We start from the raw sequence: 24,028 nt of genomic DNA on the forward strand, positions 1-24,028 counted from the left end.
TGCCGCCTGCCTTGCAAGTGCAAGGACCTGGGTTTGATCCCCAGTTTAAAAAAAAAAAAAAAAGAGCATGTAAAACAACATGTACTGCAAGACATTAGACAGATTTTCAGACATGAGCTATCCACAAAGACTTATACTTGAATGCTCATAGCAACTTTGTTCATAATAGCTCCAAACTGGCAACACCAAAAAACCCGTAAACAGAAGAAATGATAAAGAAATTGTGTGTATGGGCAAAAAAGAATACTACTCCATAACTGAAAAGAAACTATCATGGATTCATGCAACAACATGGATGTCAGGAATATTCTGAGTGGAAAAAAAGATTACATACTGTATGATTCCATTCAAGTGAAATTCAAGAACAGCCAAAAATTAATCTATGATCATAGTTATCAGAGAGCAGTTACAACAGATGGGAGTATTGACTAGAAAGGGGGACAAGGAAATTTTTTAGCATGGTAAAACGTTCTGATTAACATGGATACATAAAACTGTTAAAATTCATTGATCAGCGGGGTGTGGTGGTGCATGCCTGTAATCCCAGCACTTGGGAGGCTGAGGCAGGAGGATCGCTGTGAGTTTGAGAACAGCCTGGACTACATAGTGAGTTCCAGGTCAGTCTCAATTACATAGTGAGACCCTGTCTCAAAAAAAGAAAAATTCATTGATCTGAATACTTAATTGTACATTTTTATTGTGTGTAAATTATACCTGAAATATACAAGAAAATATGAGCCAACTGAGGGGTTACTTCAAATCCTACTAAAAAGATTGTATTCTGCAAAACACAGGCTAGAAGTAATTAATTTAACCTTTGAGTTTCCCAGCAACTGAAGCAAAAGGAAAGAAATTATGTAGTTCCATTACCTACTATCACCATGTATTAGAAGATAAAGTTTTCCTAACATTAAATTTAAGATGCTTAGGTTTAAATTACTATTTTAAAAAAGTGCTTTCACTAGCACTTTTATAAAAGTTGAAGGAATATTCTGGGCTCTTTATCAATTCTTATGAAAATACAAGAAATATTAAATGATTCTGTGAAGTCTTCTCTTTGGGGAGTTGAAGGAAGGTAGTCGTAGTGTTCTAGAGTATCAGCTAGCTGCAGAAGAATGTCTAGAAAATCATCCTAGACGAACAGTTCTCACATTTCACAGGCTCATCCACCTTTCTAGATGTTTTGGCGGAGTTTATGATTAAGGTTGGATACTCGGGGTTAAAGTGTAATTTTCTCTGTAGTTGATTAAATCTAGGTACGTGAGTTTTAGCTACTCAATTTGTGCTTGACTAATTTTAGGCGTTAAATATTCTAAAAACTTGCCATATTCATACCCAAATGGAAAATCATTCCTGCCTCTACTTAGTCTAGGTATTAAATGTATACCTTTTTCCCTGGGATCCTGAAAGCTCCATTCTGCAATCTCCTGAGTCTCCTTTCATGCTTCCGCGGGGGCATAATTGTCAGATTGTTCAGGGCAATAATGTGTTGTACAGAAATCCCTAATCCCTACTTTTAAGACATTTAACATCCAGGCCCCATTTACTAAACACAAACGGTTTCTGGTCATGTGACAACAAAAAATACTTAATACATTCTAAAATTTATTACTAATAATTTTTTATAATCATTAGGTCTTAAAAGAATGTCAGTATCCTTTTCAATATGGAAAAAGCATCTGAATAAAAATACTATGCCTGGTACAGCATGTAAAATGTAATTTTGGTTTGAAACATTTGTGGTATGTCATCTATTTCTGTCATATAAAAATCTTAGTAAGGCTCCCACAGAACATTTTACTTAGAATGAGGCTATGCTTGCACAAGCCTGCTAGACTGAAATAACCTCCAAGTAAAACTCTTACTAGCTGAATGAGCTGATCCACAAAAAGTTGATTCATTCATTCAACAAACAAGAATTGAATTGCCCATTTGAATGCTGAAAATAGTCTGCCAAAAAATGACTTTGGTTTTAGTGAAGTTAACATTGTACTTTTTTCCTAGCTGCAGTTGCCCAAGATGTTTATTCCTTTATTTAATGTTATGGTCTAGTGGAGAACCGCATCTGCACAGTTAAAGTTAACATGTAAGCCATAAGAGAGGCACAATGGCCTCTCTGAGGAAACTGAGATCTGAGGGATGAAGTGTTAACCACATCCATTTATTTATTTATTTGGTACCCGAATTGAACTCAGGACCTTGTGCTTGCAAGGCAGGCGCAGCACCAGTGAGCTAAACTACATCCATCCATGCATTCAGTACCAGGGTTCGAACTCAGAACTTTGCACTTCCGAGGCAGGCGCAGTGCCACTGAGTTAAATCCCTGGCCCTAACCTCGTTTGTGGAGGGAAAGGGATGGATGGAAGGGGTTAAAAAACAGTGTCAGGCAGGACCGCCAGCTTAGATGAAATAGAAAGCGGTTAGGATACAAACAAATGGTGAGAAAAGAAGTGTAGGATTAGAATTTTCAGGCTTAATAAGGCAATGGACTTTTTCCCCTAAATGCAGCAAAAAACAACAACAAAACCAAACATAGAATTTAAACGTAAAGCTTTACATTTAAGGCAACACAACTAAATTGTGCTATAGACGAGGCCAACATAGATTTTTGAAAGAAATAGACAATTTTTTTTGAAATGTTTTGTCAGCTAAAGATGACTGTGGGAAAGGTAAGCATGACACACAGGAAGGAATAATTGATTTTATAAATAATTAAGACCTCCAAATATGTGCCAGGGAACATATTAAGACATGCAGGGGCACTAGTGGAACATGTGCCTAGCTTGAGGCCCTGGGTTTCATCCGCAGCAATGCAAAACAAACCATTAACCCAAGGGTAGTGTAGAAAGTATTTTGACCAAATAAGCAATAATGACAAAACCTTTATGCCACAAAGGAGAAATATATAAGGCAACAATGCTGAGAAACAGTATAACCTCTTATTGGTTCAGGAAAGGATTCCCTTGATAAATGGATACCTGAACTAAAACCTGAGGTTGAGTAAAATCTAACCAAAGGGCCTGCGGTGGGGAGGGGGCAGCACATAGGAATATTTTTCAAGGGAGAATAACATTTACTAAGAAAAGAAATAGTAAGGCAGCCAGTGTTAGGATGCTGAGAGCATAGGAGTTTGATCAAGATATGGCTGGACCACTGGGCACTGTGGCACAAGCTTATAATGCCAGCATTCTGGGAGGCAGAGGGAGAATCAAAAGGTTGACCTCAGCCTGGGCAACTTAGTGACTTATTGACAACTTTTATCAAAATAAAATACAGCTGGGAGCTGGGGCGCTGGGGCTATGGCTCTATAAAGGCCAAGGGGCTCAATGCTTATTACTACCAAATAGGTATTATCTGGAGAGTTGGGTCTGGCCTGTTATTTTGGGCTTTACCTTAGGAACCAGAGGAAGCCATGACAGTGTGTCAAGGAGTATAGTAATGAAAAAATTAAATTCATGTTTTGAAAAGATCCTTATGGTTAAAATGTGGAGAATGGATTATAGGGATACAGGGATGCGTGAAGTGGGTTAAGACATGATTGCAAAGATCAGGCAATTATTTTTTAGATGATTTGGTGACTGTCCTCCAGAGTGGTTTCTATTCTAGCTCGACTCTCACAAACTCCCAGTTTTGATGGTATCATCAGACTAGAAGTCATTTTCATTGTAGTTCTTAGGATAAGAGCCAAGTCATCTAAAAATTGTATTACACATTAAACTGTTGACAACAGGCTGGGTGTGGTGATACAGGCCTGTAATTTCAGTACTTGGGAGGCTGACACAGATCACTACTGCATTCAAGGCCAGCCTGGACACAGCAAGGCCTTGTCTCAAAAAAAAGACAAGTCTCCCTTGGGAAGTGATAGAAAGGGAAACATTCACATTTTAACAGTTTTATATTTGATTATTTTTACAATTAAAATATAAATAAGTTTAAAAAACAAACATAGGAGCCAGGTGCAGCAGTCCAGGTTTGTTAATTTCAGCTACTCAAGAGGCTGAAGCAGAAGGATCACCAGTTTGAGTACAGTATGGGCAACGTAGCAAGACCATCTCAAAATAAAGGTGTAACTCAGTGGTGAGGACCACGGGCTCAACCCCCAGTACCACAAAACAAAAAGCAAATATAGGAATCCCATCAAATATATTTATAAATGTAAATGGACAGCTAGGGATTATTTTATGCCACCTAGGACGGAATTTTGAGTTCTGAAGAGCCTATTTCACATCGTTTCTGCAGCTTATAATTTATACAATAGAAGGCCAGAAGAATTAAAAAGGATAGGCTCCACACCCCACAAATGGATAATTATATGGAAATTATTTATTGCTTTAAAAATCAGTATTTCAAAAAGCTTTCAACTGTTATTTAAAAAAAAAAAAACAAAAACCTAAAAGGATGGTCAGAGAGCTAACTAAATCACATTTCTTCCCCAAGCAAGTACTGTATTAACCAGAGACCAGGAGAGAAGCTGCCAACGACTGGACAAAACCATCAACAACTTGATGAGTCCATGGGGATTAAGAATATTTCTCTATATAGATACATGTTCTTATCCAGGAAACAGTCTGAGTAAAAAGTGAAAGGACTAGTGTCCAAGACAGACTAGGATTTATTATGAGGAACAAAGACATCTTTGTTAGCTAGAAATGGGATCATCTAGTAAACTAGTCAGTGTAGTTACAATTTTACAGGTCCAGCCAGCGTTAACTCAACCACATCCAAAAGTGGAATCTGGACTTGACTTTTCTATAACCCGTTTGCATAATTAAGTCTCTTTAAATTCTATGCTTGAGACAAACACCACTCCAAACATTTTATACTTTTTGGTATTCTACTAAGAATGGTGAGAAATATAAAAAAGATCTAGGGAAAGCAGAAATGAAAACACTGTGAATTTAAAAATAAGATTATTTGCTAATAGTGATGGGGTTTAAAAAGCAATGACAATTGTTGAGACCTCCATAAATCATTTCCATACCCATTAGTTTATTAACCACCTTTTTAGCCAGTCTCATTCTTGTGTCACAGATGAGCAGTTGAATCCTACCAATTTCCCCAATACTATTTTCTTACCTCCATGTTCTTTAGGTCAAAGAGGGCCAATAAAAATGCTGCCAATCAGCAAGGCTAGACCCATCTTTGATAAATTCATTCATACACACGATAGGGTGCCTTATCTGAATGTTTGCCTCTCCAAAATTCATGTTGAAGTCCTAACATGATGGCATCAAGTTGGGACCTTTGGGAAGGATAGAATTAGTGCCTTTATGAGGCCCCAAGGGGCGAGCGGGGGAAGGCAATGAATGGAGGGAATGGATATGAGCTGTATGTTATGTGCAGGAAAAAAATGCATGAACCACAGTATTTTGTAAAAAAATGTAAATATGGAGAGACACACAGACCAGGGCCTTTTTATTGAGACACACACTATATATCCATATACATTATATCCTATATAAAGATATACCCCACACTATTGTATCCCCATATCATATATATCCCAATTATATCTTTTATTGATATACAGTGGTACTTAAGTTCATGAACTTAATTCTTCCATGATTCTGGTTGCAAACCGTGATTGTCAAGTCCAACAAGAACTGGATCAAATTCAATGTTTAGGCTTACTGTCGACTTTAAGGAGAACTATGATTAGGTTCGTCTAACTCGACAGACCTGCCATGTGGAGTGGGGCGTCATGAGAGGAGAGCTGTCCATGTGTGAAGTATGTCCTGGGACACTGAACCTCCAGGCACCCTGATCTTGGGCTTTCCAGTGTACAGACCATGAGAAACAAATTTCTATACATTAAGACACTCAAGCTGCACTTTGTTGTAGCAGCCCCAATGCAGTAAAATTTCAATGTCAGGGAAGAGCATCCCAATCTCCCTGGAAACCAGTAAAAAACCATATTCCTTTCTGTTTCATTCTCTTAATCTGTATGGTGTGGTTTCTCCAAGCCACACAAAGACTGCAGACTCCAGCGTGGCACATGAGTAAAAGGGAACGGCATAGATCTGAGTTCCAGAATCCTGGGAGGCATATGAGTGACGAAGCTTGGGTGAGAAGGGCATTCTCTTTTCAACTGACTCCAAGTAGGGGAAATTGTAATGGTAATGGAAATACAAGTTCTGGGCACCATCTTAGATCACTCTGGCCAAATGAATGACTGTATATGTTCTGAAGAAGCATCAAGTGTTTTACTGGAATGATTGTATAAAAACCTTATAAAACTCTACAGAAAGAATTATGTTATAGTAAAAGCATGAATGTGCTTCTGAGAACTTGAAGCCTACCTGACGCTGGACTTTGATGAAAACAAGGAAACACTTATAGTGAGTAGCCATTGAGAAGCTGAGGTTGTTTCCACAGTTCACTTCACTAATATGGCATTTTAATCAATGGGAATACAGAAACATCTTATTCCAAAATACAAACCTTCAGTAAATAGTCTACAGAGTACTGAATGAAGTCCTTCAGGCGGCATTTTAAGAGAACAGGGATCTGGCTCAGTAGTATAGCACTAGCCTAGCATGTGCAAGGTTCTGGATTCAATGCCCAGCATGGAAAAAAAGAGGAAAGAAAGTGTACAAGGTCCTCCATTACTGGTCCCATGCACTTTACAAAGTCTCACTGACTTGCCTAAATGTTTCTAGAATGCTTGGACTGGTTTGGGCTTATTTTCCTCCCTCACAGTACTACTGATCACAATGCACTAGTTGGTGATTCACCAGTCTCTTTTACTAGTTGTCAATCTCCTCAAAGGTGGTTGTTTTTTCTCCTCTGTAGATGTATCTCTAACACTTAATATTATTATGTATTGGGCAAATCAAAGATGATCAGTGAGTATTGCTAAATGAATGATATACAGTACTCCGAAATTCTTATAGGCCCCTGGAAAGAAAATCATAAAAATTTAAAGCCTGGAAAGTACGAAAAAAGCTATTCTTATTTTTTTAGAACATAATCCCTTCAGAAATAAATTTTCATTCCCTCAATATTCACCTAGCTGACCTATTACTGACAATATTCTTGAAATGAAACCAAGGGCCATTAGTTAAATAATACCCTTTTGGACCAGAATTCATTTCTAAATCAAGATTCTTTATGGGGCCGGGCATGGTGGCGCACACCTGTAATCCTAGCATCCGGGAGGCTGAAGCAGGAGGATCGTTGTGAGTTTGAGGCCAGCCTGGGCTAAATAATGAGTTCCAGGTCAGTCTCAACTATATAGTGAGACCCTGTCTCAAAAAAACAAAAACAAAAACAAAAAAACCCCAAAAGATTCTTTATGCGTTTTTAAAACTTTTAAAAAATTGATCCCCTAAAGTCAGAATTGAAAATATTTTTCAGGAATTCATGGTGAAATTATTCTCAGGTATTTTTAAGTGGTTGTGGATTATGAATTACTTCAGATAAGAAGCAGCCCTGAAATGTAAAAATCACTACTATAAAGTTGCCAGGCACCATGGTACATGCCTATAAACCCAGCTACTCAGGAGAAGTTAAAAGAATCACTGTCAGCACTGTGTAACACAGGAATCTCCATCTCAAAAACAAACAAAAATCACTACTTTAATTTAAAATGCCCCAGTTGTGAGGGACACATTTTCAGAAAAAAACAAAACAGTATTTTACGCTCCTTGGAAACTTTAGGGTTTATTCATAGCCTTTCTATTCACCAAAAACAAAACAAAATAAAACAAAGCCACAGCATTTTATCTTAAATAGCATCATTTCGAGTTGAGCCTTAAATGTTACTCTAGTAGTATTTACAAAGAATATGGTTTAGGTATTAATGGCCTATTTTTATTAAAAAAAAAAAAAAAAGTCTGGGCCAGGGATTTAGCTCAGTGGCACTACACCTGCCTCGCAAGTCCAAGGTCCTGAGTTTGATCACCAGCACCAAAAAAAAAAAAAAAGTCTATGACCTTAACGATTATATATAAAGAACTGCATTACAAAAACAAATAGTTTCTTTATGTGAATTATCTTAAGATATGAAAACCATTATTATAGCTTTATTATAGGGGAAAAACAACACACAGTCTAGTCAAACAACTTTGTGATATTTATATTCTATTGCAGATATAGGTTATACAAATTAGTAACACAAAGCATTTCTTGAATTCCAAACATTTTCTAAAATATTATTACAGCAAATGCTTAGGATATTAAAAACATCAAAGTGGAAATCATACTCTAAATAGATAAATGCAACAATGAAAATACTGCACATTTTAATTAAAGGAAAACCTGTGCTTAAATGCTCTAAACTAGGTAGCAGGGCAACTAACACTACAAATAAGTCACTGTGGTCCATTTTAATGTATGCATATATATGATTATTCTTTATATAATCCCTCCTCTTGAAAATGCATAATTAAAACATACAAATCCAGATAAATGACAAAGAAATTTTAATTTTTTCTAATACTTAAGATCTATGGCAAAGTGTACTATTATCTATGACTTCATATACTAATTCAAATATAAAAGACACCACACTTAGAAAGAAGGAAATACTTTTTAAAGATAATGGTTTTAATTGAATTAATGAGATGAAAAGATAGTGAGGCCCTGTTTGCTACTTACATGAAAGAAGATTAAAAAAAATAATCACTGCACAAAACACAAAGGGTGGGGTTATGCTGTGGCATTAAATTTTTCTCCATGTTTTTCTTGACTGTTCAAGAGCAAATTAAAGTTTCCACAGCAAATTTGTTTTCAAAATGCCGAATTGTGACACAATTGCTGGCTTCACGTTTCTGAATACCTGTTTGGCAGGAAAAAGGGTTAATTTTTGGTGCTACTGTAACAAATATTCACATTAATCCTTACTTATTTTTCATATATATATGTTAAGTATTTCACACTACACTCCATAAACAAAGTGTTTTAATTTTTTACACTGGAGAAAATATTTTTTCTTTTTCTGAACTATGTATGTTCAGATCACAATAATAATGCCTTACATATTGCTTACAAATTTATAAACCTGAAGGTAATGGAAATGTCCTCTTTCTAGACTATGGCGTTGTATGACCATAAGTAAATTTTGTATAATGCAAATCTGTACACTAATTAGGGCGAATTTCATTGTAGATATCAATCTGAGTTTAAACAAATTATGAACTAAGTTAATTTTAAGTCTAAAAAAGCAAGCTGTAGATTTTGGATAACTCATCAGCCCAAAGTGAAAGGACAATATTTTTTAAAACTATTGAAAAGCCAGGAAAGCACTTTCATTGGGTGATATGATCACAGAGAAATCACACTACAGTGTATTTAAATGATACTTCTACAGTTGTCAAATATACTCTCATTTTATTTTTACAAAGGAAAGGAAATAGGATATATTGTTATCATTTTTTTAGGCGCAGAAACAAAGGTTAAGTGATGACTTTATAAAGCTAAAAATTAGTTGTGTAATGTTTTTTATTCCTTACTCAAATTCCTTTCTTATTAACCTAAATGTTTATCCTCAATGTGATTCAAAAGGCAAAGAGCTTGATTAGAATTCAGATTTCAAGGGCCAGGGCTTTAGCTCAGTGGCACCTCGCCTGCCTCACAAGTACAAGGTCATGAGTTCAATCCCCGGTACCACACACACTCAAAAAGAATCCAGACGTCAGTATACAAGTGAAGAGCTAGTCAAGAGACCTGGAAAATAAAGACTCCACACTTAGTACTGCTGAGCTACAATGGTGATGGAAAATCAGAATGCATGGCTCGCTATGTACAGTACCAGCATCTCATTTCACCCTGGCCTCTCACTATCAGAAAAGAGCAGATTTAAAACTCAAATGATTCACTGAAACCTCATGACAAGTATAGATATATATACAATGACTAGGCTTTGTCTAAATTATGTAACACAAAATGGCACAATAAACTTTTCTGCCAGTGTTAATATTAAAATGTATTACCTTTAATAGTTTCTCTGCGTTGCAATTTATAAGTTTCCTTGTCATGACACAGTCGATAAATAAAGAAACCCAGGTGATCAATGTTTTCAATTCGATCAGTAATAACCATATGTTCATGAATCAGGTATGACTGAGGCAAATAGGTTCCAGCCTACATTTAGAAAAGAAATTTGAGTATCTCAAAATATACACTGAACAAACTAGAAACACAGACTAAAATTCTTAGATACTACATTAGTGAACAGAGACCAAACTACCATCTATTCTATGCAACTTTTTTTTTTAAAAAAGACAGAGTCTCACCATCTTTCCTAGTCTGGCTGTTAGCTCCTAAGCTCAAGTAATCTTCCTGCCTCAGACTCCTGAGTAGCTGGAACTACAGGCACAATATAGCTATGCCTATTTATTTACATATTGTCTATGGCATTAGAATAAAGCAGCTGGCCAATATTTACTCTCCAGTCTTTTAGGAAAACAAACATAATGTAACAAATATTTTAATTTCAAAATAAAAAACATTTGTCGGGCGTGGTGGTGCACACCTGTAATCCCAGCATGTGGGAGGCTGAGGCAGGAGGATCTCTGGGAGTTTGAGGCCAGCCTGGGCTACATAGTGAGTTCCAGGTCAGACTCAACTACATAGTGAGACCCTGTCTCAAAAAACCAAAAAAAAAAAAAAAAAATTTTTTTTAAAGATTCTAAGTCTTAGTTCTTTTTTTTTTTTTTTGCAAAATTCTTGGCTATATTGTTAAGATGTGTTCCAGCACAGCTACTTTCTCAACAAGGGAATTTCCAGACACTAACAGCACCATTAATCAAAAACAGTACTGCTGGGCGTGGTGGCACAACACCTGTAATCCCAGCATTCAGGAGGCTGAGGCAGGAGGATCAGCTGTGAGTTCAAGACCAGCCTGGGCTACACAGTGAGTTCTAGGTCAGTCTCAAGTACATAGTGAGACCCTGTCTCAAAAAAACAAAAGAAAAAAAAAAAGTACTAATTTGATACCTTGATGTTAATGAGTAATTCCAACAAGTTTCTGGGAGGCATAACAATGGAAGTATTCAGAGGGATCACGTAGCATTTATCCAGGTTAAGATCTAAATAGGCAGTGAGTTTCTGGCAAAGAAAAGAAGACATTTTAGTTATATTAGTATCTTTAACAGAGGCAGCAACTAAATTTTAAATAATTGGTATCATTAAAACAGGCTGGCTTTAGAATGCATAAATCATCTGCATTTCAAAAAATCAGGAATCTGTGATCTCCATAGAGTACAGGTCCTCAAAGTATTGACAGTACTCTGGATTTCTGCTGGATCTGTTGTAACTTCACCATTCTCATTCCTAAATGCATGAATTTGAGCCTTTTCTTTCCTTTTCTGGATAAGGTTGGTTACGGGTTTATCGATTTTATTTATTCTTTCAAAAAACTCAACTCTTCGATCTGTTGATTTTTTGTATTCTTCTCTTCATCTCCATTCCATTGATTTCTGCTCTGATCTTTATAATTTCCTCCCTTGTATGAGCTTTGGGTTTCACTGCCCATCTACTGGAGACTGGATAAAGATGTGTATGTGTGTGTGTTTTCTATAATGGAGTACTACTCAGACATAAAGAATGAGAAACTCAAAATATGTGCAGCTAAGTGGATGCACACTCAGGCCATACTCTTAAGTGAAATTAATAAGTCACATAGGTGTAAATACTGAATAGTTTCTCTGATGTGAAAAACCAGGAGTGTAAATAAGGATCAAAATGTATAACTGATATTGTGTAATAGGAAGAAAAGGTTTAAAAGAGTAGAGGAAGTGGGAGGGGTAGGGAAAGGTAAAAAGGGAAAAGAAAAAATATATGAAATGGAAAAACATGGAAATAATGTCTTTATAAACAGGGAAGGGTGGAGTGGGTGAAGGAAGGATAGAGGAATGGGAAAAAATAAGAACCAAAGTAAGTCATGTAAAATACAAGATCCCAATGATGAATGAAACTGAACTGTATACCTAAAATGTACCAATAAACTTGATAAAAGATTTATAAAAATCAGGAATCTGGAGAATAGGCACAGACAAAGGAATGAGGATGAAAAAACAATTGTTAGTAAATACAATCCTTGTCAGGAATTTTTGTAAGTAATAGTAATACTTATTAAGATTAACTATAAATACCTGTTATCTGATGTATTTATTAGTTCCCTCACTTATAATCCCAAATACTCCTCCACAAAGTATCTACACTTTTTTTTTTGGTACTGGGGATCTAACTCTGGTCCTTGTGTTTGCCAGGCAGGTGGCGGAAACATTAAGCTAAATCCCCAGCCCTATACATTGTTAATGCAAACAATATTTTCTCTCCTATAAATCTGAATTAATACCATCCTTAGAAAACTAGAAAAGTCTTAAATAATTTGTCTTCTGTAGTTTAGATGAAAATTCCAGCTGAGGAAGACATCTCCAGCTGAGGAAGATAGTTTCAAGAATTGAGTTAAACTAAGACATGTAACCACTTATGAGATTCCCAAGAGCTCAGTAAGTATTACTATTTACTATTTGCTTAGGATAAAGCTTATTACCTTTAAGCAGTTTTTTAAACTGGTTTATAAATATATATATCACACATAAAAGGCCCATTTCCAAAGCTAAATTCAGTGAGTGTTCAAAATAGCAAGCTTATACAATGACATAAGAATGAAAGGCAAGAGAACTTTTAAATCTCTGGATCTTGGTTTGAAAAAACAAGCTCTTGGGAAAAAAAAATTGGAGAAATTTAAATATAAACTAGATATTAAATAATACTGTATTTCTTTAAGTGTGACAATCATCTGGTAACGTGGGAGATCATCCTCATACTTAAGAGCTAACAAGTATTTAGGGGTAAATGTGGCAAATGACAGAAAAAGAGATGAAGCAGGTATGGAAAAAGTTGTAAGCCAGGAGGAATATTTGGTTATGACTTCAACTCCTCTAGGCTGCATAAAATTTGAAAAGCTAGGGGAAAATGCAGAATGAGAACTTATAAACAGATTAACAAATTATTAACTTCTGAAAATGCTACAAAGAAATGGAAACACAAATGAGCTTTTACTAGGGCAATGTGAAAGTAAGAAATAATAACTTGCTAGTAAAGGAAGACAAAGTCATGAAAGGCTTTCAGAATAGGTGAGGCCAAGGGATCAAAGAAAGGAAGGAAGATGTGAGAAAAGGGTATGTTTCAGATAAAGCAGAGCCACCAAACACTGATAGCTTATCTCGTAATGCAGAGAAACCCAAGCCCGTTATTTAAGAAAAAACTAAAACCTAAATAGAATAATTGAGTACTAAATTAAAAATCACAAAAATATATAAATTCAAAACCTCTATTTTATACCTGTAATTATATTTTTTACAATGTTGGACAATTGGCCCACCTTGTTAAAGTCATGAACAATGTTTGCAGGATCACTATCTGCAAATTCTGGGACAGGCACACTGATGAATTCAACCTCATCTTCTTTAAAGATCTTAATATTTTCTTCAATTGTCTGGTAGCGAGCAGCTGGGACATCTGCAGAAGGCTCATTTAAGATGACATCATCTTTGATGTACTTTATTCCACAGTAGTACACATCATCTGGCTGTAGAGATTTAAAGACTCATTTCAGCAATGCAGTGTGAGACAAGTTTTTAAATGTAAGCATTACTTAAGCTGCCACCTCTATCCAAATAGCATTTTGCTTGCAAACTCTTACTTTTAGATGACAAGTCAGACAGTTTAATTACAGAGTTAGCACATTCTTTAAGATCAGGTTTTGAAGTATTATAAAAAATGACTTTGGAAGGAGAAAAGTAGCTGATTTTCCCTTTTCTTTTTGTGGTAGATAAAAACAGAGTATAAAAGCAATTATCTACCTGGTGACAAGTATATTTGAACAAACACACAGGCCTACTTTACCAGTAGGTATTGTTTTTCACAAAAGAATATATTCAGAGAAAAGTAGTATCTTTAAGAAAAAACAAACTTTCAAAATTTTGACAAAGTTAACTTATGAAATGATCCTCGCCCCTCTTTGGGATATAGCTCAGTGGCAGAACACGTGCCTCACATCATCCGCACGCATGAAGCCCTGAGTCTAATCCATAGTACTCCCACCCCTCAAATAACTTTCCCCTTTATCAGCCCAAAAGAGGAAAAGAATAACTTTTCTGAAATTTTCATATGCATAGAGGTAAGTCTGATCTTTTCGTAAAACTTTATCACAGTCAAATGGAAAATAAAGTATACATATAAACAAAAGATTGGGAACTGTATAATAAATATTTTGGCACCAAATCTTACTTCTAGACAGTGGAATCATGAATTTTTTTTTCTGTATTGTATATATGTCGCATAAAATATAAAAGGTGATCAATATTTCAATAATGTTTATTTGTTGACAAGCCATTATCTTGAATAATATAGAAAATGAATTTATAAAATTTATATATCCTCTGGCAGAATATTTCAAATTACTTAATTTTTAAAAAGGCTTCTAGTTGTCAACTGTTTTTCCAAATTTCAAGTTTAAAACAAGTGAACTAGTTATAAAAGCTCAAAGTAAATTTCCCTTCAAGATTCCTTAAGAGGAATACTGAGTTACTGCCAAGAGAAATATCACACAGCAGATATCACAGACCATAATCAGAAGAAAAATCTGTTTTAACCAAATGCTTTAACACTGTAAATTATAAGCAACTTTCACCCTAAGTTATTTCAACATCACTGCTGAAGTCACCCAACTCTTTAGAGAAACCAATGACTAGCAAGCAGCAGAGAGATGTGGTACCATGTTCTCTGGACCCAAGGGCAAAGGGTATTATGAGAGTGGCTAGAATTGGCTATTAAATAGTTATATCAACATTACAATGTTTATGGCAAATGTATTTATTCAAATGGCAATTCACATTACTATACACTTTAGCCATTAATTATGATAGGCGAATGAAGGTTAGCTGATTGGGGGGTCACCCAATAATCTAAACCCTTTTGTCAGCCACATCTCAAAATACTATTATTCTGCTTTTAAAGACTGAGTATCTATTTTACGCGTGGCAAACACGATCAGATTTTTAAACACAGCTTTAAATCAGGACCACTCTTCTGCTTAAAGACCACAGAAAAGCACAAGCTTGGAACAAATTAGGGAAAATTTTCTAAAACATCTGATAGAAAGGCAAAAAAAGAGAGACAAAGACAAAGACAAAATATATGGTGGCAAGCAGGTCTATAATCACAGCACTCTGAGGCTGAGGAAGAGGATAAACAAGTCTGAGCCCAACCTCAGCAACTTAGTGAGATCTTGTCTCATTTAGGAAAAAAAGATACTTACTTGAAGTGCAAAATATTTGTATAGGTATGCTCCTCCTAGAATGACTCCTGCAAGCATAAATGCTAGTCCAAAGCACATGCACCAACACCAGGCTCTTCTTTGGCCAACTGGTACCACATCATCGGGGTCCTAAAATATGAAAAAAAGACAATTGATATGTATTTTGAAGGAGAAGGCTCAGGATCAGAAATACTTTAAGGATTTTTATTAAAAGAAGTGATGATATAAACACCAAAGGAGTTAAGGCCCTATCAAAATCGACCCATGAGCAATTTAATGGTGGTACCAGGACTCACCCCAGTGCTTCTTTGGCTGGGAGACATTGGGCCCCAAGGAGAATTCTGACTACTTCTAATTCTCAACACCCTACCTACTAACCATATCTAAAGCAATGATCCAATCCATAATTTCTATTTCCATGCACAACTTTTGGTGATCTCCTAACATTGAGACATTCAAATAAAGTTACAATACAACTTTGTCATACAGTATTATGATACTGAGATTCATGTATGAAAGATCCAGGACATCTCTTTATCATATCATCATAAAACTGCACTAGCCTGTTACAAGTATTTCATATTTTATACCAGATAAAAGCGATTCCTAACAAGCCACAAGAAAAACCAAAAGGAAAAAAAGGACAGAACAAATAATATGACAATAAAATTCTTCAATTAGATTTTTAAAGAAAAGGACAAAGTTGTTTATAATCTCACTGCCCTACCCTAAATCCCAGTCTGGTAAAGTACTTTTTTAAAATAGAAGCATTAGAAAAAAACATGATTTATTAATTAAAAAATGAACTGAATAATAAAGAGTAAAATCCAACATGGAGCAGCTTCAGGGAAAAAGTATACTTAATCCTATATAGGTGCTAGAAAAACTGTATGAATGATGCACAAAAAATCAGGGTGGGTTCAGGCAAAAGAAAACAGACTGGCTGAAATGAGAATTCACTTAGGAATAAAAGCCAAAGTTGTTAGGAATAAAAGCTAAAGTTGTATGTTTTCATTCTAAAATGAAGAATTTCATTTTGCTACTACTGAAAAAAGTCAAATCCCAGATGTTGTGGCAACCAAGAACAATAAATGTTAGGTAATACACTCCTGGGTTGAGGTTCTACCTTTAAGCACAGAACTTAACACAGAACAATACTGCTTAATCTAAGGATCAGATCAAATGCTGTGAAAGCATTACACTTGGCTGTAGTACTTGTCCATATATTGTGTATGCATACTTAAGGCATTGCAAGGACATTGTATGTAATGAGAACAAGGTTAAAAGAATTTATCAAGCCATTTAAGACATCCCAGTTGTGAAAAGATACAAGAATTCCATGGAGTCATGTAGTACTATGAAACATGAACATTAAAGTATACATGTTTTGCTTGAGTCTGACATAAATACTGAAGCACATAAATTTTTTCTAACGTAATTAATTTCAGGGTGGAGGCAGGGGTGGAAATGACAGATGGAAAGTCATTTCCAATATCTGATATCAGCTTCTGAGACAGACAAATATGTACACACACCCATCCTATGTGGCAGTATCTCTCTAATAGTATATACATGAATAGTCAAAGACCACAGGCAGATACAGTAGCTATCAAATAATAAGATGGAGCCTCAACTGCCAAACTGATGACAAGTTTTCAGGCTTTTTAATAAATCATTTTAAACTGCTCAACAAAAAAAAAACCTTTTGAGAAATTATAAATGTCTGCTATATGCCAAGAGTTGTGCTATGCACTGAATACAGCCTCTGCCCAGAAAAATATTGGCTGGATCACCAGTCTAGGAAATAGGTATGATATGGGCTCTAACAGGAAAATACGAACACAGCGTATCAGAGACAGTTTTGGTGAAGACTTCTCAGGGGAAAAAACACTTGAATGGAATGCTAAAGGATAAATACTCTTACCCAGGTAGAATTAAAGGAAATTATGTGTAAGGCAAAGAACAAAATCATGCAGCCAGAATGCAAGACATTCCCAAGGGCCACATGCATGATGGCTGGAGTACTCCATGTGGTGGGCAAGGACACAAAAGATGAAGATGAGATTTAATTAGGGCAGACCACAAAGGGCCTCTGTAGAATGTGGTATGGAGTTCAAGTCTCATGTTATTCAATCATTTTTCAGGATTACAATAAATAAAAAAGCATCAATTTCTTGAACATCTAGCTTATACAATACTTCACTTATCCACAAGTCATTTATTCAGCACCTCAACAATGTGAAACATGGCTTACAAACAAGGAAATAAGAATCTCTGAACAGCCAAATTATGGATCCAAAGTCTACGTGCCACAGTCAAGAAACTGACTAGATATCAAGTCTTTCAAGTCTATTTACTCTTTTCCCCATTCAAATTCCTAGAGATCATTTTTGCCTTGTATTAGAATAATCCACACATAGTACTCATCTCTTCCTAACAGGCTATAAGGTCTTTGTGAGTATTCATTCATATTCATTTTGCATTACTGGGAGCTCTATGTCAAGCTTGGCACTTAAATGGGATGCAAATATTTGAAGAGCAAATAAAATGTAGACACTTTAAAATAAAGCACAGCTATTTAATCTTTTATGATTCACAAAATTTACATCAGTAGCCAGCAACATAGTGGGGGTATAACACAATAATTCATGGTGCACAATAAGCTTGCTATTTAGCAAGAACAGTAGCCCTACTTAGCGTCGCTCAACATTTATTAAGAGACTGTGCTAGATCCTATGGGAAATTCAAATGTGTTTAGACATGGTTCATCTGAACAGCTAACACTATCTATGCCAAATAAATTTTATCCCATATTGCAATTTGAATCTTGGAAAAGAAATTAAAGTACATTCTAGATTTGTAAGCTTTTAATTAGAAGTTTTCAAAAAATTATTAAATTTTAATACTTGAAATAACCTTTAGTTGAAGAAATGCCCCACAATCTTCTCAATAGAAAACGTATTTGACAATAATTCAACTCCCACTTCTAATGTCTTTGCAAAGTAGAAAGAGGTGAAATTCTTAACAAATGAAGTAAATGATTAAAATTAAAATTCTAAAGCGAATCCCATATTTATAGTGAAATTTTAGATGCATATCCCCTTTCAAGTCAGGAGCTCAAGGATGTCCATTAAAACTGATTCTTTGTTTCCATTCAATTCTCTACTAGAGATTCTAGCAAAGAAGAGTACAAGATTAGAAAAAGATTTAACTGATCTATACAGAAAAACCTAATAGAATTAATCAAACTGTTAAGAACTTATCAAGATTGCTAAAGATCAAATTTTGAATAATCAACCAAATCAAAGATTTGTACATTACTAATTCATGGCATCATTAGAACAGTCCTAAACTTAAAACTCCAATATCCACCAACTGATACATGGACAAACTGTGATATATTTATACCATGAAATAGCAATAAGAAAGCAGAAAATTAACATGCCCTATCATGGCTAGATCTCAAAATCATCCTAAGTGAAAGAAGTTCAAAAGAGATTCCATTATGGAATTTTAGAAAAGGCAAACCTTGATGACAAGCAGTTTTTTGGCTATCACTGGAAAGTATTGAGAAGGGGGAGAACTGACTGTGAGGGGGTAAAAAGAAACATTTGAGGGTGATAGAAATGTCTCCTATCATGACCTTTACAGTGGACACACAACTCTGTACAATTACATGAATTCAGTAAAAACTATACACTCAAAACTGATGTTTTATTACATGTAAATTTCAACAACAGCAGGAAAGCAATCGACTGAGTTCCTACACACCATGCAATAAAAGCAAAGTCTAAGAATAACAAGTCCTGAGGAAAGGGTTGAACCAAGGGAACCTAGGAACTTTTTCACACAGTTGACAGGAGACGGCACCATTTCTTTGGAGAACAACTGGCAGAAACTAATAAAAATACACATATCTTATGACCAAACAATTTCAAATCTGGGGCTAAAATTCCCATTGTACTTGTGCATAACGAAGTATGCTTAATAATGTTCAGCGTACAATTACCAATAAGAAAAAATAAAAAATAATCTAATTGTCCATCAAGAGCAGAATAAAGTATTAGTCTATGGATTCTCTAAATTTTTGTATGTTTAGACTATTTCATGATTAAAGAAAAGAAAAAGAAAAAATATTAATAATCAGGAGCTTCTTCACTAGGGTATGTAATTTTACCTGGCCTACTTTAAAAGTCACAAACATTTCCTCCCCCTTTGTGCTACAATAAAACTGGTGCAGCACCTTAAACTGTGCTGGTAAATTGTAAGGTAACAGAACTCCCTTAAGTGCTGTACAATTATCATCTCATTAATCTTCCTGAAACACCAAGATTTTAGCCCAATTTACAAATGAAGTCAGTGAAGCACAGAATGGCCTATAACTACCCCCTCAAAAGCAGTTACAGAAAGACACAGCTTTCAGAAGCATTCTCATTTTCCCACCATACTAATTTCTGGTTCAAATAAATTTTATCAGACAATAAAGAAAAATACTTAAACTATATCTTAATCAAAATGCAGGATAAATTGTGTTCTGTGACTTCAGTTAAATAAGAATTAGGTCACCTCAATCAGTTCCCTAAGAGATTTTAGTAAAAGTGTTTCAATTATGAAATAAAATGTGAGTTTTTTCCCATATACTTTTTATTCTGTTCTTAAAACTAAGAAAATACATCCTTAGCTACTCTATTTTAATATGATGAATGAAGCTTAAGAGATTATTTTTCAAAGCCCTCAGATATGCAATTTTTCATTATTATAGAAAATGCAACAGAAATGCTTTAGAAACCAGAATACTAAAAAGGAAAATCTCTTTTTGGGTTAAAAATGTACAGTATGAAAAAGAAAGAGAATGCAATGGCATAAAAACACTTTAAGTGTAAACATAAGACTAAAAAAAGTAGGGGAGAACCACTATAATGTATTCTGAATATCATGAGTTGCTACATTTGTAGATTTACTCAGAAATGTGTACATTTTAATACATACTGAGATAACATAGGTAAATACAACTGTACACAGGCAAGCTGCCTGGTGTTTTGTTAGACTGTATAACGTTTTCCAACCTAGAATATTAACTGCTCATATTTGAAAAATCTGATTCACATTTAAAAAAATAGATTTCTCATCAATATTCTAGTATTCTCAACTCCTCATAATTTTTTCCCTACGTGAAGACCAAATATACCACATTCTTTTCTACCATACTGCTGACTTTTAAACTCAAATCTTCATTTCCAGTGATGACTGGGTATATATCCCTTCTTCTGAGAATCTAATTTACTCTAAACCACTTCTTCATATAAAAGATTTCAAGTTCTGGGTTTCAGAAGCTGATAGATGTTTTATTCACTTTCCTCTGGAAGCATTAAAAAGACGTGATCTAAGGCTCTGTCCATTATTCACAGGATTACCGAATATACCTGCTATGTGTAAAACAAATCTCTGGTTAAAACACTGCCAATACAATAAGACAAAAAACACTTGTTTTTATTTTCTCTTATTCACTTAAATCAGTGTCTGAATTTTGCTTCCTAATTTGCCTTTTCAAAGAGAACTGCTATTATTTCAACTATGGTTGGGGCGGGGAATTTAGCTCAGTGGTTCCACTGCCTACCTCGCAAGCACAAGGTTTGATCCCCGGTACCAAAAAAACCCCCTCAACCATGGTGAGCAAGTCTGAGTGAGAAATACTACATTTGACATATAAACAAGCAGTTTTCCAAGTGATTGGCATTATGCAGATAAAAAACAGAAAGATTGCTCTTTATATTTGTAGATGCCGTTATTTCCCAAAGGCCTCTGATCTTTTATAAGTATTGGCTTTTGCTTAGCCAAGTTAATTAGTATTGAGTCAAAACTAGGAATATACACCAACACATTATGATTAGTAGTTATTGCATCATTTGTATTTGAAGGGGGTGAAGGTTACAAAAAGGAAAACAATCTCAAATTATGTCTACAAATTTCACTTTAATATACTTTTTTTGTTAACAAATCCTACGATATACAAACAATAATAAAAGAAAAATAAAACTTTAAAGCTCTTGCCAAACAATTTAACTTTTAATAAATTTTTGAACTCTGAACCAAATTATCAGTATCACACAAAATCAGCATAAGCCCAGGTTAAAGAAAAATGTCAGAACTAAGGTGGGGGGAGATGGGTGTGGTGGCGGACATCTGTAATCCCAGCACTTGGGAGGGTGAGGCAGGAGGATCACTGTGAGTTCAAGGCCAGCCTAGGCTACAAAGGGAAACCTTGCCTCAAAAGCCAAAGGGGAGGGGGATAAATCCATTTAGGGCTGGATTATAACATAATCATTTTTGTATAAAATGATCATCGTTTCTACAGTGTTTACTCGGTCTATGCTGAATAAAACTGTAATAGTGATATTTCATAAAACAAAATTTTTAAAGATTTTAAAATTCATATTGGTGAGTTAAAAATCATTAAATAGCAAAAAGAAAGAAAGCCTGGACCAACACAAACTGGCTAATATCCTTTACCAAGTAAAGACTTTTCTACTACTGGCCAAACTGTACTGGGAGCATGCTGTTTCTAATATCGACTGTCTTCCTGAAAATTTAAAGCACAATAGGAATTCTCTATTCTCATATAATTTATCATAAAATTAAGTGTCAAGACTGGGGTAAAAAAGCAAAGCTGTTCTGGACTTGCTTTGTGTACAAATGTTGGACTTTAAAGCCACTGGACAAGGTAATCATTACACATTCATAATCAAATACAGGTAATTTCATTTAAAATTCAAAATCTTGGTGAGAAAAATTCCAACTGCTTTTTATGAAAGTATCAATTTACTGTAGTGCTGGAGACCAAATGCAAGGATTCATTCACTCTACCACTAAGCTACATTCCCCAGCCTAGATAATAATTTAAATGTGGAAATGCTGGGCTTGATGGCCCTCAATCCCAGCACTCCCCTATAATCCCAGCACTCGGGAGGCTGAGGCAGGAGGATCGCTGTGTTCCAGACCAGCCTGGTCTACAAAGTGAGTTCCAGGTCAGTCTCAACTACATAGTGAGACCCTATCTCAAAAAACAAAACAGAAAACAAATAAATGTGGAAAGTTAGATACTGGACCAAAGATTTGGCTCAGTGGTTCCACTGACTGCCTTGCAAGCCCAAGGGCCTGAGTTTGATCCCTGGTACCAAAAAAGACAGTTACAGATATTTTCCATACAAATTTGGAATTTTGAAAGTTATACAAAATGACTACATACTAGGAAAAACAATTGCAGTTCTTGGGATCAGGGATATTGCCTCTCTACAGTGATCAGATTTAAAGTACTGTTACCCTATGGATTCTACTGACCACTGATGCATGTGTGCACCACACACATTCGGTGGAAACACTGGATCTTGCTTCCTTACTACACCTTTCTGTCTTATGAACCCAGGGACATAATTTTCTTATGAAAGCAGACATAGACAGTCAAGTAGGCTATGATTAATTTTATCAGTTTACATAACTGGTTGATCTTTCTTAGACAGGTTATGTACTTCTTTTAAGTAGGGATGTTTCGTAGTTTTAAAGCCCTAATATAGCGTGTCTGGCCAGGCTTCTGAATATGTCATCAGGTAAGTTCTCAGAAAAAAAAAAAAGATATCCTAGGAAGTACCATGAAGGGTCAATTCATCCAATACATCATTCTACAGATAAACATAAAAGGTGCAGACAAGTCAAAGCACTTGTGTAATACCACAAATATTTGGTGCTAAGAAGGCCCAATTATCATGTGTCTCTGTGTAACTTAAGTGAAGAAAAACATGAAGCTATTAGGTCGATGGCTAACAGAACTGACAAATTAATTCTGGTAATAAATGAAGTGACACAGCTGGGCATGGTGGCGCATGCCTGTAATCCCAGCACTCGGGTGGCTGAGGCAAGAAGCTCTCTGTGAGTTCAAGACCAGCCTGGGCTACATAGTGAGTTCCAGGTCAGTCTCAAGCACATAGTGAGACCCTGTCTCAAAACAAAACAAAAAAAACATAACAAACAAAAAAAAATGCCAAACAAGATCTACATAGCTTGAGTTTCTGTAGAATTTTGCCATTTTAAGAAGCTAATCTAAACATAGATACACTTCCTAATAAGTATTACGTATGTTAACTATTACAATAGTAATACTACTTTAACATATTGACAAACAGGACTTATCAAATTGTAATGGATAGTAACAAGTCTTAAAATCATATATACATGAGGGCCAGGGATTTAGTTCAGTGGTTCCACCCCCTGCCTCTCGCAAGCAAAAGGTCCTGAGTTCAGTCCTTGGTACCAAAAAAAAAATCATATATACATGAAACAAAAACAAGGGAAAATATTTTGATATCCAAACATATAACATAAAAGTACTTCAAGACAAGTGAAGGCAAGCTATTAATTATGAAAATTAAACTTAAATATAGAGCAATAAAGACATAAAGCAAATTCAAAGTTGGTAGTGAACTACCTCTAAAATTGCACATGAAGGAGAGCCTTGGCACTTTGAAAAGACCAGATGCCCATCTTTCTAGGTCATCATGTCTTGTCTTAAATTAGTGCTTACAATAATTCATATGGTTTCCATTATTATCATTATGTCCATTCTTAGTGTAAAAGGAAACAGTCTAATCTTTCAAAAGTTATCAAGGGCCACAGATTTAGCTCAGTGGTTTCTGCCACCTGCTTTGTAAGTGCAAGGTCCCCAGTTCAATCCCTGGTACCAAAAAAAAAAAAAAAAAAAAAAAA

The 24,028-nt window shown here is 35.3% G+C and overlaps 1 protein-coding gene across 1 annotated transcript in view; it reads right to left on the reverse strand.

The window, feature by feature from the left end:
• Window positions 1–8,526: 8,526 nt before the first annotated feature.
• The window catches only part of Itm2b (integral membrane protein 2B), a 27,104-nt gene continuing 11,602 nt past the window's right edge, over window positions 8,527–24,028 (reverse strand). Inside the window, exons 2-6 of the mRNA XM_010637000.2 lie at window positions 15,272–15,400; window positions 13,334–13,540; window positions 10,939–11,049; window positions 9,933–10,083; window positions 8,527–8,779 (exon numbers count right to left, since the gene is read on the reverse strand). Coding sequence (XP_010635302.1) covers window positions 8,694–8,779; window positions 9,933–10,083; window positions 10,939–11,049; window positions 13,334–13,540; window positions 15,272–15,400 — 684 coding nt within the window. The 3' untranslated portion in view covers window positions 8,527–8,693. The remainder of the gene's footprint in view (window positions 8,780–9,932; window positions 10,084–10,938; window positions 11,050–13,333; window positions 13,541–15,271; window positions 15,401–24,028) is intronic.

Source organism: Fukomys damarensis, unplaced genomic scaffold (assembly GCF_012274545.1).
Source record: "Fukomys damarensis isolate Sample0158 unplaced genomic scaffold, DMR_v1.0_HiC HiC_scaffold_38, whole genome shotgun sequence".
Classification (NCBI taxonomy): Eukaryota; Metazoa; Chordata; class Mammalia; order Rodentia; family Bathyergidae; genus Fukomys; species Fukomys damarensis.